The 18,213-nt window shown below is 48.3% G+C and overlaps 1 protein-coding gene across 1 annotated transcript in view; it reads right to left on the bottom strand.

The window, feature by feature from the left end:
• LOC116952599 (DNA-directed RNA polymerase II subunit RPB2-like) overlaps positions 1-17,697 on the bottom strand; it is a 43,219-nt gene extending 25,522 nt beyond the window's left edge. The window contains exons 1-7 of the mRNA XM_032972112.2: positions 17,547-17,697; positions 11,977-12,049; positions 11,009-11,159; positions 5,618-5,730; positions 3,471-3,708; positions 1,593-1,751; positions 891-1,055 (exon numbers count right to left, since the gene is read on the bottom strand). Coding sequence (XP_032828003.2) covers positions 891-1,055; positions 1,593-1,751; positions 3,471-3,708; positions 5,618-5,730; positions 11,009-11,159; positions 11,977-12,049; positions 17,547-17,565 — 918 coding nt within the window. The 5' untranslated portion in view covers positions 17,566-17,697. The remainder of the gene's footprint in view (positions 1-890; positions 1,056-1,592; positions 1,752-3,470; positions 3,709-5,617; positions 5,731-11,008; positions 11,160-11,976; positions 12,050-17,546) is intronic.
• Between the last annotated feature and the right edge of the window lie 516 nt (positions 17,698-18,213).

The raw sequence follows: 18,213 nt of genomic DNA, 5'->3' as shown, positions 1-18,213 counted from the left end.
ACCCCCCACTCCTCCTCTTCCTGCCTGGAACTCCTCTCCTTCTCCTCCTGCTGCTCATTTTGAGCTGTGCCCTCCTCTATGTTGGTCTAGGGCAGCGGTTCTCAATCTTGTTTGCCTACTGTAGCTCCCTTGTTGAATTTAGTTTCAACCGAGTACCCTCTTGCCTGACCCAACATGGTTCTGATGATTTTTTTTTATGAATAATGCACGGGCCGCTCACCATCTCCAGAATATGAATAATGAACATCAATATTTTAACCAAATGTCCATTTTGTGAGGTATCCTAACTAGCTCGTAACTCCAAGCATGATGTAATTTGTTTGTGCTCGCTGGTTACTCTTGGAAACCGCTTTATTTAAGATCAATGAGTTTTAGAAAGGTCTTTTATGCCGTTTCTAGGTTACCATATGGATAAAAAATGTACCGTCGCTATATTAATTTGGCAGCTTCATACATGACTATTCACTGACTCTCATGTACGATATAATTTCACACATTTATAAATCACCTAACGTACCCCTTCGGACATTGTCACGTACCCCCAGGGGTCCGCGTACCACAGGTGGAGAACCACTGCTGTAGGGCAGCGGTTCCCAACGTGTTCGAGTGTGCGGACCGCTTTTCAGCGTCCAAACATTTCGCGGACCATCGGATGCTTCTAATAGTTATTTGAAATTGTGCATTTCCTTGGTGAGGATGTAGCCTCGTGTAACACCAGGGATCCGTGGACCACAGGTTGGGAACGGCTGCTCTCGTGGACTTTCGTCCCTGCGTCCCTTCCCTCTAACAACTCCTCTTACTGCCCCCCGTCTGCTGCCCTATCGCCCAACTGGTGGCGCGGTGCCACGGGCACAACGGTTTCATTTGCACCCACTGCACGGGTCGCTCACCATCTCCATCATCTCGGGGTCGTCAAAGTCGTAGATGATGTGCTCGAGGATGTCGCGGTCGGACACGAAACCCAGGCCCCTGAACACCACCATGATGGGCACCTCTTGGCGGATGTAGGGCAGCGTGCCGACAATGCGCTGGCCGATGGTGCTTTTCCGCACGCCCTGCGTGCGTCCACACACCTCCGCGTCACGACAGCGGCACCACACGTCACCCCCCCCCCCCCCCGTGCGTCCCGTGCGTTCTCCGGTACTACGAGGAACCCCCCCACTCCCCCACCATCCCGTCGCGCGTGGGAATTCCGGGCAGAGCTCCCCCATAATGGGGAAAGTTGGAACGCAATGCAAGTTTCCATCAAAAGAGCAACAACAGTCGCACTCCTGAGCACTGCTGTCGACGTGTCGTCGTGTTTGGTGCTAAACCGCACGTCGCGTCGGGGTGGCGGGGGGGTCCACCTAGTAAACATGGGACAGTTGGGCCAACGTTCGGTCGACGTTGGCCTTACGTTGGTCCAATTTATTGCACGTTAACTAGGATTGTGTGGCACAGGCAGGGGGAGGGTGATGGTGGTGCCCACCGAGTAAACGTGGAACCTGTTGTCCCAACGTTACCCCAACACCGAGCGAACTGTTGCCCCAACGTTAAGCCAACGTTGTGCGAACGTTGGGCTGCGCGCGTGCTTCCTCCCAATTGTTGCGCACCTGTCCGCCGCGGGCCAGCATGCTGACCCATATCGTGCTGACCGGCCGCGACGAGTTCTCCAGGCAGGAGCGGCACTCGGCTGAGAAGGCAAAGCGCGACTCCTTCTTGGCGAACACGTACACGGAGTTGGTGGCCATCTTCTCCTGGGCAATGAGCACCTGCGAGCAAAAATAGAAGAAATAAAATTAAGTTGGCGCCTGACCCGGACGGGCCCAATGCGCCTGTAGCGTGAGCGCAGAGCGACCGCCGGAACGTCTGCACCAGGGTGCCCCAAACTCCGACACCAATATCCGCCATTCGCCACTAAGTGGCAGTGTGAGGTCATCATGACGCCTGTGCCAGGCCAGGTGCGTGAAGCGCATGGAACGTGTGTAGGTACACACGGGACACGTGTGTAGATACACACGGTACACGTGTGTAGGTACACACGGGACACGTGTGTAGATACACACGGTACACGTGTGTAGGTACACACGGGACACGTGTGTAGATACACACGGGACACGTGTGTAGGTACACACGGGACACGTGTGTAGATACACACGGGACACGTGCGCGCACACATGGAACAAGTGCACACACAAACACATGAAATACGTGCACACACACACGGAACGCGTGCACATACACGCAAACAGAGGTATGAATCTGAATTTTAATCGGCTATATTCATGCAAACATCGTTCATTTGCTTTGCACGTCACATGCGACGTGTTTAACAATAATCAGGCGCGTGCAGCGTGGAACGAGTTTGTATTTGAATTCGGGAATAAATTGATAAAAGCGGAAAGATGTTGTGGTGGTGGGTCGCGAGGCCTGGAGTTTGGGAAACCCTGATGTACACACACGTCAGTACATCTGTGTGTGTGTAGATGTTTGGCAGCGTAGGGTGAGCGGTAGTTGTAAGCGGTTATCGCACCGCGCTACGAACGCGACGATTCTCGCTCACGACCATTAACAGTGGCCAACACATATTTGAACCAGTTTTGGGCCTGCCCTAGGTCGACTTGGCCTGCAGTGAGTACTAGTGCAGTGGGTAAACATCAGCACTGGGGAAACAAAGGCGGCCGGACATGGGGCTGGCAACTCACCTCCTGGCTCGCCGTGCCGACTACACTAGGTGCTCGCTAACAGCACTTTCCCCAACAGTCTGTAAACGTATTCATATTCTTTGGTTCTTTCGGTAAAGTCACGTAGATAGAAGAAAAAAAATAATAATGAATAATAAAGTGAATAAAAATTCTAAAATAAAAATAATAAACAACAAAAAAACACTAATGTGGACTGTAGCCTGGTTCTTAATCGGAGTGAGTGTACTGGCAGTCTATAAAGTAGACTGTAGCCTGGTTTCGATTTAAAACTTTCGTGACTGCAGGGATTCATATTCTTGGTTCTTTCGGTAAAGTCACGTAGAAGGGAAATAATAAAATAATAAAAATAAAACACAAGCAATTATCACACCTGATGATGATTGCTTGTGCTGCAATCGAAACGTCGTGAGAATTTTATTGTTTTGTTTTTATAATTGTATTATTTCCCTTTTACGTGACTTTACCGAAATAACCAAGAATATGTAGCCTGGTTATTAAGTTTGGTGAGTGGACTGGCAGTCTACAATGTAGTACTGTAGCAATGATTATTAAGCTGGGTGAGTGTACTTGCAGTCTATAATGTAGACTGTAGCCTGGTCCTTAAATGGCTACACGGGGTTCACTGTCTTTGGTTTAGCAGTGGGGGAACGGGCGACTTGTCTCGCTACGTCCCGCCCGGCGATCCACCCAAACCCTCGCCTCCACCGCTTCACGCCGCTCCGGGGTTACTCCCGGGCGGACCCCACCGCCCAGCCGCCGGTGCTGCTGGCGCTGTTGGCGCTGCACCTTCTCGGAGCCGTTGATGACGAAGTAACCGCCGGGGTCCAGGGGGCACTCGTTGAGCTCGCAGAGGTCGCGGTCGGTGAGGCCGCTGAGCAGGCAGTAGGTGGAGCGCAGCATGATGGGGATCTTGCCGATGAAGGTCTTCTCGTGCGTCTGCATGCGCTGCTGCTGCTGCTGCTCCTCGCCGCCGCCAGCGGTCGTTACGCTCTTGGTGATGTCCACGTAGAGCGGGGCCGAGTACCTGCAGGGGGTGGGGGGGGGCACGGGGGACGGCGGCACGGGTCGTGATTCGGAGGCAAACGACGGTGTTGGAAATTCTTGGTTTTCGCACAAAAGTAGCAGCACGGGGCGTCCCTTGATGGTGACCGTCCGTCCTGCCCTCCATCCTGGCAGCCAGTGAGCAAAACTTCATTTCAAATATGGTTTGACAGTATGATAGCGCATCACGGCCCAGGTGGATTGTGGGTGGGGAGTCGTGACGGCAGCGCGGCGTACGAACCGGCTCAACCCTGTGGGATGCGCCAGCCAGCCAGCAAACATTGTTTTAACAATTAATACAATATGAACAATATCCACAACGGGCGGCATCCATGCTTCGCTGGTTTATTTCAGGGCACCAATCGATGTCGATGTGGCATTTCGTATCGTCGGACTTTTGGGATGTGCTTTATTGATCCTTGGGTAAGCCCTCTGCTGAGATTTGTTATTCATGATGCCATTTATTTAAAAAACTAAGGCTCGTGTTGATGTTGTATTGCTTGTGCTTTATTGATCAGGGGTAAGACCATCGAGATGCACACCCTTTATTTAACCATTTCCAGAGTCACCGAGATTCGATGGAGTAACCAGCAACTTTGTAGTCCTCATTGGAAGGGGAGTCAAGGATTCAATGCGTGGAAATAGAGAAAGCAAATGGAAGAGAGAGAAAAGAGAAGGAATGGGGATTGAAAGGAAAACAGTGGAAAAGGAACGGAGAATCGGGAGCACAGGGTCAGGAGAGGCTGCATCAGGGTCTCGATGCTGCTGCTGCACTGAGGAGGAGCGGCCACACAGGTCACGTGATTTATGGGAGGCTTGAGCTGGTTTACATACGCTGTACACATTTTTTTTCAAGGCCTTCTACTTTGGAAGGAGCAATGTGATTTATTTTAATGTTTTAAGCGTTATTTAAATTGGAGCCTTACCAGGAGCAGATAAGGCATCTTAATGAACACAAATTACAAACCCAAAAGTAAAAATTCTTCTGTACCTCCGATTAGTCCGGCGGGTTACATTCCTGAATAATTTCGAGACTGTTGCAAGACATGTTGTATAAGATATTATAACCCCTGTTGTAGACGAATTGGCGGTGACACGACCAATCAGTAGCATATTTGATGATTGTGGCAGAGGTTCGCGGTTCCAACACGGCAAGCCGCCCTGGTTATTCCTGCGGTGAGCATGACCCATAGCAATACTGCACGCCGGCTGCTTCACAGCGGGTGTTAAAAACCTCTGCTGACATGATTCGACACGAGTCGCCCACTGTGTGCGGACGTCAGCCTCCACATTTCTTCCAAATAGAAAAATTACACCGCAAAAAAAATATTCAAGAGGGATTTCACATCGCAGCAGTCATCGCCCCCCCTGCTAGCAGCCTGAAGCCCGCTCGCTGGCCAGGTACTGACTCATCATATGCAACACAGGGACAGCTGCCATTGGGGGTGCCCTTCCAAATACGTGCATTTGAGATCCGACTCAAGTCGCTTGGTGCGTCTAAAGAGCCGTGGGATGCCCCGGTGTAAAGCAGGGCAGCTCCGTCAATGGTCAACTCAACTCGTCCCCCAATAATCACGCCGTGTGACCTTCAAAGCATAGAATAGGCGAAATTACACGAATAAAATGTATAATAGGCGACGTTTCCCTCCATATCCTATGAAGAGCCCGAAACGTCATCTGTCATATATTTTTCAGGCCACACACGGAGTTATTGATGGGTATGTCGAGTTGATTTGTGTTAATCGTGCATGTTTGTGCATCACTGCCAACGCATCAGCAGCGGCAGCATCACCAAACAATCTGCTCATTCAATAACAAACCACCATCCTAGTGATTATTAGTATTGTCGTCATTGTTGTTACTTTTGTTCGTGTTGTTATTGTTGCGCTTACGTGAGGTTGCGGAGTCTCGCCTCGTTGGGCATCATGGGGGCGGGGGCCCCGTCGCGTTCCCAGTGCGTGGGCTTGGAGAGGTAGATCTGCTCGAAGCGGACGCTGTACCGCGGCTGTGACACGCGCACGACGACGACACACAACAACAACACATTCACAACAACAACGACACACAACAACAACGACAACAACAACGACACACAACAACAACACACAACAACAACACACTCACAACAACAACAACACACTCACAACAACAACAACACACTCACAACAACGACACACAACAACAACACAACAACGACACACAGCAACGACACAACAACTCACAACAACGACACACAACAACAACACACAACAACGACACACAACAACAACAACTCACAACAACAACACACTCACAACAACGACACACAACAACAACAATGACACACAACAACGACACACAACAATAACACACTCACAACAACGACACACAGCAACGACACACAACAACGACACACAACAACTCACAACAACGACACACAACAACAACACACAACAACGACACACAATAACGACTCACAACAACGACACACTCACAACAACGAGACACAACAACAACACACTCACAACAACGACACACAACAACAACTCACAACAACGACACACTCACACCAACGACACAACAACAACAACACAACAACGACACACAACTACGACACAACAACAACTCACAGCAACGACACACAACAACACACAACAACGACACACAACAACAACTCACAACAACAACACACTCACAACAACGACACACAACAACAACAATGACACACAACAACGACACACAACAACAACACACTCACAACAACGACACACAGCAACGACACACAACAACGACACACAACAACTCACAACAACGACACACAACAACAACACACAACAACGACACACAATAACGACTCACAACAACGACACACTCACAACAACGAGACACAACAACAACACACTCACAACAACGACACACAACAACAACTCACAACAACGACACACTCACACCAACGACACAACAACAACAACACAACAACGACACACAACTACGACACAACAACAACTCACAGCAACGACACACAACAACAACACACAACAACGACACACAACAACAACAACTCACAACAACAACACACTCACAACAACGACACACAACAACAACAACAACAACGACACACTCACAACAACGACACACAATAACAACATACTCACAACAACGACACACAACAACAACTCACAACAACGACACACAACAACAACACACAACAACGACACACAACAACAACTCACAACAACGACACACTCACAACAACGACACACAACAACAACACACTCACAACAACGACACACTCACAACAACGACACACAACAACAACACACTCACAACAACGACACACAACAACAACACACTCACAACAACACACAACAACTCACAACAACGACACACAATAACAACGACACACAACAACAACACAACAACAACGACACACAACAACAACACACAACAACAACAACACACAACAACAACACACAACAACAACGACACACTCACAACAACGACACACAACAACAACTCACAACAACGACACAACAACACAACAACGACATACAACAACGACACAACAACAACTCACAACAACGACACACAACAACAACACACAACAACGACAAACAACAACAACTCACAACAACACACTCACAACAACGACACACAACAACAACGACACACTCACAACAACGACACACAATAACAACACACTCACAACAACGACACACAACAACAACGACACACAACAACAACTCATAACAACGACACACAACAACAACTCATAACAACGACACACAACAACAACACAACAACGACACACAACAACGACTCACAACAACGACACACTCACAACAACGACACACAACAACAACACACTCACAACAACGACACACAACAACAACACACTCACAACAACAACACACAACAACAACTCACAACAACGACACACAATAACAACGACACACAACAACAACACAACAACAACGACACACAACAACAATAACTCACAACAACAACACACAACAACAACACACAACAACAACAACACACAACAACGACACACTCACAACAACGACACACAACAACGACACACTCACAACAACAACGACAGACAACAACGACACACAACAACGACACACAACAACAACAGCAACATAACAACAACGACACACAACAACAACTCGCAACAACGACACACAACAACGACACACAACAACAACAACACAACAACAACGACACACTCACAACAACGACACACAACAACGACACACTCACAACAACAACAACAACGACAGACAACAACGACACACAACAACGACACACAACAACAACAGCAACATAACAACAACGACACACAACAACAACTCGCAACAACGACACACAACAACGACACACAACAACAACACAACAACAACAACACACAACAACGACACACTCACAACGGCGACACGCTCACAATGCGGAGGAGAAACGTCGCCACTCTCCCTCGACATCTCACCAAAACCACGCGGACGGGTGGAGGCAATACGGCCGCTGTTGGCGGAGCGCTGTCGTGGCGGTGACCCAGAAGAGGAATAATAAGAATGAGAACGCGCACAATGGCACGGATATACCTGACCGTGACGCTGAGGTGCGAAGCCCAGCTCAGTGTCGCTGGAAAGCCAGGCGAGAGACGTGGGGCTGTTCAGAGAGAGGGGGGCCTTTAAGAGAGAGGGGGGTCTTTAAGAGAGAGGGGGGCTTTAAGAGAGAGGGGGGCTTTAAGAGAGAGGGGGGCTGTTCAGAGAGAGGGGGGCTTTAAGAGAGAGGGGGGCTTTAAGAGAGAGGGGGGCCTTTAAGAGAGAGGGGGGCCTTTAAGAGAGAGGGGGGCCTTTAAGAGAGAGAGGGCCTTTAAGAGAGAGGGGGCCTTTAAGATAGAGGGGGGCCTTTAAGAGAGAGGGGGGTTTAAGAGAGAGGGGGGCCTTTAAGAGAGAGGGGGACATTTAAGAGGGAGGGGGGCTTTAAGAGAGAGTGGGCCTTTATGAGAGAGGGGGGCCTTTAAGAGAGAGGGGGGCCTTTAAGAGAGAGGGGGGCTTTAAGAGAGAGGGGGGTTTAAGAGAGAGGGGTGCTTTTAGAGAGAGGGGGCTTTACGAGAAAGGGGGGCTTTAAGAGAGAGGGGGGCCTTTAAGAGAGAGGGGGTTTAAGAGAGAGGGGGGCCTTTAAGAGAGAGGGGGACATTTAAGAGGGAGGGGGGCTTTAAGAGAGAGGGGGCCTTTAAGAGAGAGGGGGGCCTTTAAGAGAGAGGGGGGCCTTTAAGAGAGAGGGGGGCTTTAAGAGAGAGGGGGGTTTAAGAGAGAGGGGTGCTTTTAGAGAGAGGGGGGCTTTACGAGAAAGGGGGGCTTTAAGAGAGAGGGGGGCCTTTAAGAGAGAGGGGGGCCTTTAAGAGAGAGGGGGGCCTTTAAGCGAGAGGTGGGTTTAAGAGAGAGGGGGGCCTTTAAGAGAGAGGCGGGGCATTTAAGAGGGAGGGGGGCTTTAAGAGAGAAGGGGGCCTTTAAGAGAGAGGGGGTCCTTTAAGAGAGAGGGGGGCCTTTAAGAGAGAGGGGGTCCTCGAACAGAGGCGAGGAGGCCGCTTTCCTATCTTACAGTTACAAGCTAATTTCTCACTTTAACATCACTCGCCCGGCCACTTCTTTATGACCCTTGGGCTACGCCCATTTCAAACCTTTTCAAACAGTCTGCTTCATTCAGCAGTGCACGCTTTCCCACCTGATGAATGGACGCTGGTGTTGCGCCCGAAACGTCGTGATTCATTTTATTTTATACCCACGTGACTTTAACCGAAAGAACCGAAGAGTATGGATTCCTGCAGTCACGAAAGCTTCAAATGAAGAGAGAGTGGGGGCTTTAAGAGAGAGAGGCGGGGTCTTTAGGTACGCTCTTCGAAGTCGGTGCAGACTGATCGCTGCTGCTGTTAATGTGCAGCATTGGGCACGATGATGATGGCTGCGTTTCACACGGCGAGGGTTGCCACGGAGAAACAACGCCCGGCAGTGGCCATGGCCCAGGTCCTTGGTTTCGAGAGGAGAAGGAGGTTGCGAGTAAATGTGAACTGGTCCTGGACCCCTCCTTCACCAAATTGTGTACTCACCGGTGTGGTGCAGTATGGGCGAACAATGTCCACAAGTAATATGGGTGTGGATAAACCTTTATCAAGCAGTGGACTGGCAAAGGGACGTCCACTGTTTTATAATTATCAAAGGATTTTGTATCTATTGATCAGATCTCATGTTTCAGTGACCATGATGTTTAGAAGAATCTGAGGATACTGCGCAGTAGCATTTTTACGTTGTATTAACCAGGGCGGCCACGGGAATCTAACTTTTGACGTCGACGAACCCGCTCCGATTTTGAGACGGCGAGCAACACATTGACATTATCTCAATATACTAAACGCGTTCAAATATTCGTGACGCATGGTGGAACACGATGGTTAAGAGAACGCATCCTGAAACCTGGGGGACAGCTGAACTCAATTTGCCTTGTGAATCCAAAGGACAACGCAGCCTGAAAACCCGGGGACTTCCAAGGACAAGGGCATTCCGATTAGCACGGCTGCACCTCCGCTTAGGACGGTTGCCTATGTACGGTGTGAAAGAAGTTCAACAGATAATACATACGTTCTGAAAACTCGGGGACATCCGAGCTCACTCGGGTTGGTCAATCCCGTGATTCCAAATCTGTCGGTGCTCGGTAACGCGAGTGCGCGCGTTGTTGTGCGCGCGTTGTTGTGCCCGCGTTGTTGTGCGTGCGTTGTTGTGCGTTGTTGTGTGTGCGTTGTTGTGCGTTGTTATGTGTGCGTTGTTGTGCGTTGTTGTGTGTGCGTTGTTGTGCGTGCGTTGTTGTGCGTTGTTGTGTGTGCGTTGTTGTGCGTTGTTGTGCGCGCGTTGTTGTGCGCGCGTTGTTGTGCGTGCGTTGTTGTGCGTTGTTGTGCGCGCGTTGTTGTGCGCGCGTTGTTGTGCGCGCGTTGTTGTGTGTTGTTGTGCGCGCGTTGTTGTGCGCGCGTTGTTGTGCGCGCGTTGTTGTGCGCGCGTTGTTGTGCGCGCGTTGTTGTGCGCGCGTTGTTGTGCGCACGTTCTTGTGCGCGCGTTGTTGTGCGCGCGTTGTTGTGCGTTGTTGCGAGCGCGTTGTTGTGCGTGCGTTGTTGTGTGTTGTTGTGCCCGCGTTGTTGTGCGCGCGTTGTTGTGCGCGCGTTGTTGTGCGCGCGTTGTTGTGCGCGCGTTGTTGTGCGCGCGTTGTTGTGCGTTGTTGTGTGTGCGTTGTTGTGCGCGCGTTGTCACCGGAGTCTCGATCTGGCCGGACGCGTGCTGAGCCTCGGCCTGCAGCTCGATGGGGGGCGAGTCCTCCACGATGCGCTGCACGGACATCTGGATGAACTCGTCGAACGAGTCCAGCTGCTGCCGCACCAACCCCTTCTCATCAAAGTACGAGCTGCGACGCGCAGGGAGCACAAAACGGGCACGCATTGAGCGGCACGCGGCGAGGAGCCCGAGACAAATCCCCCCCCCCCAAGCTCTGCGGTCCTCTATATATCAAAGTGTTATCGGTCACCACACATGTGGGAGGAAACCGGCGCACCCGGAGACAACTCATGTATGTGTGGGGGCAACGCTCGATCCCGTACAGATGGAACAGGTGCTGGAACGTCTTCTCCTGGCCGAGCCAGGGTACGGCTCATCTTCCACGCCCACCCACTGCAAGGGGAGTTTCGCAACATTTATGCGGTGATCCACCAACCCTCTTTGAATGCTGAATTACGAACAGCCACGTGCAACGTAGCCAAACCTAACCGCCCGGCTAGATTATAATAAATGTAAAATAAATTGTGATGCGCCGCGATGTTGAGATGTTAACGACCTCGCCTGATGTGCAGGAGGTTCGTGGGTTCTATCCCGACCCTGACGCCTGTATATACCCTGACGCCTGTATATGTGGAGTTTGCGTGTCTCTCTCCCCGTGGTGGCGTGGATTTGCCTCCGGGTCCTGCGGTGTTTCTCTCCACGTTTAGAACCAACAACACGCATTTGGAGTATTTGGCCGCTATAAATGTCCACGTGACGACAAGCCGCTTCGTCGCACTTACCACTTGTGGCCAGGTCGCGTCTGAAAAAAATAGCTGCGTAGCTCAGTGGCTCTTACCTGGTAAAATAGTAAAAAAAAAGTTTAGTTGAGTTTAATAAGGCTGTGCTGTCTGGCAATTCCCACCGTGAGATGTCGATTGTGGATGCTGTCGTGGTGCGTGGGTTACCTAATGACAATCCAGCACGCCTCCTGCCATAAATCCGGCGTGATTTCTTCATCCTCCTCATCACACCGCACCTCTGAAATCCGAACTCAGACAGCCGGGCAGGACGCCCTGGTTAACATCGCCGGTGTATTACCGCATTCACCGGGGCAGACGCGCCCCCTATAATGTGCCACTGCTCAGTAGACTTTGAAGAGATCCCGTATGCCGGTGTCACGGTCCAACATTTTCAAATTACGTTGGGTCAATGTTGAACCAACATTGGGTCGACATTGGCCAAACGTTTACAAGAACGTGCCGACGTTCGTTCAACGTCGGCATGTTTACTGGGCACGCATAGCAACATCGCCCCGCCTACTGTGAAACAACTGCATGCAGAGCGTGTCTGTAACCAGAGATCCTTTCTTTTTTGATGAAACTCCCTTTGCCCTACGAGAACCACAGCGCCAAAAAAACATCTAAGTGCGCTAATTTAATGACCAATTTTTTTTTTTTTTTAAAAGACTCGTGCACAAGGAATTGGACAATTATCACCAATGCAGGATCCTGCTGAAAGAATCTCGAAACTGGGTATAGAAGCTTTCCCTGGACCGTCGATGCAGGCACAACAAATCAGGCAGCCACAAGCTCCAGCGCCTCTCAAGAAGTGTCTCGACGTCTGTCGTCTCTCCGCGTGCTTCTCGCCGCACGTGTCGTGCCAACCGTGGACTTAATGTGTCCTCTTAGTACGAGGGGAGGCAACCCGCGACACTGGAGTCGCATGCAGATCTTGCGGGCAGCCCGTTTTTTTTTTAAAACATAAATCGTTAATCGTATTTTGACGTTAATATGATTAATTAAACGCGAATGCCTTGGTGACAACAGAATGTACAGTCAAACTGTATTAAAGTAATAACTAAGCGGGTGGAGCAAACTAAATAGACGCAGTTTATTCCTTAACCTACGGGGCCGTCTATAAATGACGTCACGCACCTAGGGGGGGGGGGGGGCGGTCAGACATTTGTGACGATTTGTGACGAGGGGGGGGGTTTGACAAATGTGACGTCACATCAAAATGCGCAACTTTAAATAAATATAGACAACACGTTCTACTTAATTAGATAGACTTTTCAATAAATGTTGTCTCCTACAACATCAGAGTGCAGCGCCACATTAAATACGCACTACAATGACAATAGTTTAAAGCGATTTGAAGCATGTTTTATTTTTTGGGAGGGGGGGGGGGCAGAGCTTTGTGACGTCATATTTGAGGGCGGGTCTGACTTTTTGTGACGTCGTGTGACGAAGGGGGGGGGGGCAAAAATCGTCCAAAATCGCGTGACGTCATTTATGGACGGCCTCTTTACACATTTTTTCGTCTCTTGTTTGGTACTTAAAGTTGTACTAAAGACAATAAATATGATCAAAACAGACTCACTGTGAACTATACGTGATCGTGTCTGTTACAGACTGACCACCAATCCCATGAAGGAGTCCCACTGCATATGAAACACTACACTGGTTTACACCACGTTGCCTGATAAAAATTACATTTTTTATGAGCCTTGACAAATGTACAGCAACTATACGTATCCATTGAGTAACAGTCAGATGTTCCATTAATATTTGTTTTCCAGAATATAATGTGGTCAATAACAGGAATACCTGTAAATCCAGATCGCTTATGTAGTCGTTTGGCAGCTGCGTTTTACATAATTCGATTCTATTTTCCAGTTTTCCAGTTATGTAGCGTACAAGCGATATGCGACAAACCATCTTGAACTTCTCAAATCAATATCGTCTTGTGACGCAGCACACTACTCCACTTGACTACTGTGACATCGTGTATAAATTAGCCCCAAGTACTGTACTGAAGAAGCTTGATTCCATCTATCACTCGGCCTTAAGATTTACATTGAACTGCCCATATAGGACTCACCACTGTGATCTCTACATTGGGTCAAACTTAACATCTCTTAATGTTCGACTGCTTGTGCACCAGATCTTATTTATTCACGATGTACTTACAAAAAAATCCGCAGACTACCTGCTGCTGGATCTCCTCTCTGTTTCAAAGAACAAATTTGACCTCAGGTCTTCACTCATTTACCAGCTTCACATTCCCTATTGCCGTACAAAAACTGGAGGAAGGGCCTTTGCTTTTGACGCCCCCAGAGTCTGGAATGCTTTTGCCAATAAACTGCAACTTGAATCGCTACCAATGAGATATTCTCTCAAAACTGCTCTAGAGGAGTTGTACACCCCAAGCTGCCACTGCTATTCATTGGCGTAAAATAAAATAAAATGTTTCGCTCCGGATGACGCTGCAAAGTATTATCTGTATTTTGATTTAGCGTGCTGATCTTAAAGGTGCATTGAAAAATCTGATACTCCGAACGATGCTTCTGTTGTTGTGGAGTAACTCATGCAGCCAGCTATGGCTCTAGGGTTTGGTATTACATGTTATTTATGTAGTTTATTGTAAAAATTCGGTCACAGTCCTTGTGATCACTGTTACGTTGCAATTATGGCTTTATTTTTTGGTGATTTGGAAAAGTTTTTTGGTTTGGACATGTTTGTTTTGTTGTAGCACGGAGTCAGACTGATGGCCTTAATCTAAGTTTTTGTGGTTGTTGTTGTTGTTTGACTTGCATCCCACTGGGATTTTTTTGCACACAGCGTTGGTGTACGGTGCTTTTTTCAGGAATATTTTGCTGTTTTTTTTCCATGGATTTTCTGTTTGCACAGTCACACACAGTCACTTTAAGATGTTTTTTCTTGTTCGTGTTTTTGTTTTTTTGTTTGTTGTGGTTGCACCCGATTCAAGAGCCGGATGGCTCACAGGGCTATACCAAAATAAACTGAAACTGAACTGAACTACTTGCTCCCTCTTGTGGAGACAGGACGACTCAGAATCGCCAGGATGAACCACAGACGAGCGGGAAGGCAGCAGCCACCACACGATGAACCTGTGCTACCAACAAATTCTAAAGTTCTGCGGTTCTCTATATATTAAGGTATAATTGCCCTATTTCAGAATCCGTAATATAGGTTTTTTTGTGTTAGATCGCGTAAATATAAATGTGTCGTTAAACCCGCCACCACCCGGCACAGCCAACTGGTAAGGGTTGTCACGTAAACAGAACGTGCCAATTCGTCAGTAGTACAGCAGAGAGCAAATCTACATCATTCACAATCTGAGTACGACGTTTCGCCAGCAATTACAACTAGCATCATCAGGCGGAGAGCCAGATTTGTGGAGAAATCCTCCTGTTTCGTTCCTTAAATAGAGGGGTAGATGTGATGATGTCACCGGTGAGCCCTTCACGTGCGAAGAAGGGGGGGAGATTCATGAGTTCATATGAATTACAATGGGTATCCATTGCTGGTTGGGTATTCACATGATAATCAACGTACATTATGCATGTACATTGTTGTACCTCCTGTCGTTTGTGTGGATGAAATAAGCAGCAACTGTTATTGTCTGCGTATAGGTAATTCCCATTTACGTATGGTGACCTGTGTAGGCATGCATTTAAACAATGCATTATTTGATGATTCGCTTCCAAGCAGCACGAAGCCTGTAATTGTGAATTACCCAACCGGCAATGGATACCCATTGTAATTTATATAAACTCATTAATCCCGCCCCCCCCCCCCTTCGCATGTGAAGGGCTCACAAGTGACGTCATTGCATCTATCCCTCGACTGCATTTCTCCACAAATGTAATTACTGGCGAAACGTCGTGCTCAGGATGTAAATGTTGTGGCTTTGCTCTCCAGCAAGCCACTGTGCTGTACTAGTAACGAATTGGCACGTTCTGTTTACGTGACAAACCTAACCTTACTAATTGGCTGTGTCGGGTGGTGGCGGGTTTAACGGCATATTTACTTTTACGCGATCCAACCCAAAAACCCGAAATTATGCATGACATTGGTCGCGCAAGCCTACGTGTTAAACCAATTTAAGAGTGTTTGCGTGTGGGAGAAAACCACTCTTGCGAGAGGACGACACTCTGTCCCGTGCAGATGGAACAAGTGGAGTTCATGTTTTTTATGTACTGCCTTTCTAGAAAGCCAGGTTGTGGTACCTATGATGCCCTCGGGAAGGGAGTTTCACAACATTTGTGTGATCCATCAACTCTCGATGTTGCCTCCACAGTTCGGGATTACATGCCACGTGTGCAGCCACCACGGCTCGCGTTGTCTATTATCAGGAATCGGCAAACCAAAATACCAAGAAGACCCATTTTTTTCAAATTGGGCAAAACAAAACCTCAATATTTCAAGGGGCCGCAATGCGCGTGAACACGAGACGGTGCTGGTCCTTAATAAATGACGTCACCAAGCAGTCATTAAGGAAGCCGCACGCGGCTCCGGAGTCGCAGGTTGTCTATGTGAATGTGTTATGTAGAGTACAGCGTGTACACGTGTTAACAGTGATAATGATATTGGGGAGATATACCATTAATATGCCACGCAGCTCGGATGAAAATAAAGTTTGATACGTGAATGTATTATGTATAGCATGCTGTTGTGTATGGCGTTGTATATGATATTGTATCCTGCTAGGGCAGTCTGGCTAATCGTGTACACGTGTTAACAGTGATAATGATATTGAGGCGATATACCATTAATATGCCACGCAGCTAAAGCTCGGAAGAAAATAAAGTTTGATAAATAAGTGCAGTGAGTGATTTATGTTTGATGACTTTACCGAGTCGAATAAATATGTACATTTTAAATAGGCAAACACATATTTTGATGATTTCAGAATTGTTTTTGGCAATAAATATAACATTCTTAGGCTTATTCTTAGTTCTTTCGGTAAAGTCACGTTTGCAAACCAACACACCTGAAGACGACCGTTTGTGTTATGGTCGAAACGTCGTGAGAATTTTTATTGTTTTATATATATTTTATTATTTTGTTGTTCCCTTTAACGTGACTTTACCGAAAGAGCTAAGAATATGAATCACTGCAGTCACGGAAGCTTTAAATCAAAATTTATACTTAGGCTTTTCCCTCATATTAGCCTTAGGCCCCTCATAGCCTTAATCCGGTCCAACCCGTACCGGTGGTGAAGTATGGTCAAACAGGCCCCATGACCGAAACGGCCTTCACCCAGTACACGTGTGTGTGTTCGCGTAAACTTAACTTTTGAACAAAATAAACAAAAAAAGCTCACCACATTTGCCAGTGGCCTGTTTCGGGCATCGGACATTCTTCATAGTACATGGATGAAGAAGGGCCATTGCCCGAAACGTCGCCTATTATGTTTTCCTATTAAGGCCACACAAGTACAGAGTGTAATTGACACGGAACGTGTTGAGTGTTTATTGTGCGTTGCATAATTAACACTCAACACAGCAGCATCACCCAACAATGTGTTCAATTTTAACAGAATGTATTTGTTTGTAATGTGTAGCTACCCTCGCGTGTGTAAAACGGTTTTTAGGAGGAAGCTCAGTCAGTAACGTCAAGTGTAAGGTCACGGACATACACACACACACATCTTGTTTAACACCCCACGACGCCTGCCAAAGACAGACGTGCGTGATTCCGTGTGTGTCGTCTCAGCCACAAGTACTCACCCTCGTCTGGATAATACATAACTGTGTGGTTCGCTACACAGTTGTCAAAAGCCAACAGAGCTCCATGCAGGTTTCTGGTGCCTTCACACAACTTGTAGCTGACGGCCCGCGCCGTTATTTTTAGTCCACACTTTCAGAACAGCCCCTGCAAGTTGCCATATTTAGCTCCAAGCCCGAGAGAGAGAGGGGGGTGCCGGTAACAACAACGCTGTCTGCTGCCCCTCTCTCACCGGCGGTCAACACTGCTCACTCTGCTCACTCCGGTGTGCGCGGGGGGCCTCCCCTAGATCGACACAGGCTCAAATGAGTACCTGGTGCGGTGTGTAAACATCGCCATTGGGGAGACAAAGACAGTCGAGCGTGGTGTTGGCCACCCACCCCCTTGTATACGGGTCTCGGTCTTCATCGGTTCTCGCGAACATCACTTGCCCCAACAGTCTGTTAAGGCTATGCATATACAGTGAGGGAAATAAGTATTTGACCCCTCTGAAAAACATGACTTAGTACTTGGTGGCAAAACCCTTGTTGGCAATCACAGAGGTCAGACGTTTCTTGTAGTTGGCCACCAGGTTTGCACACATCTCAGGAGGGATTTTGTCCCACTCCTCTTTGCAGATCTTCTTAAAGTCATTAAGGTTTCGAGGCTGACATTTGGCAACTCGAACCT

This window comes from Petromyzon marinus, chromosome 47 (genome assembly GCF_048934315.1).
Source record: "Petromyzon marinus isolate PM22_M1 ecotype Great Lakes invasive population chromosome 47, UKy_Petmar_22M1.pri1.0, whole genome shotgun sequence".
Classification (NCBI taxonomy): domain Eukaryota; kingdom Metazoa; phylum Chordata; class Hyperoartia; order Petromyzontiformes; family Petromyzontidae; genus Petromyzon; species Petromyzon marinus.
Note: the sequence above shows the minus strand (reverse complement) of the source record. Positions and strands in the feature narration are given on the sequence as shown.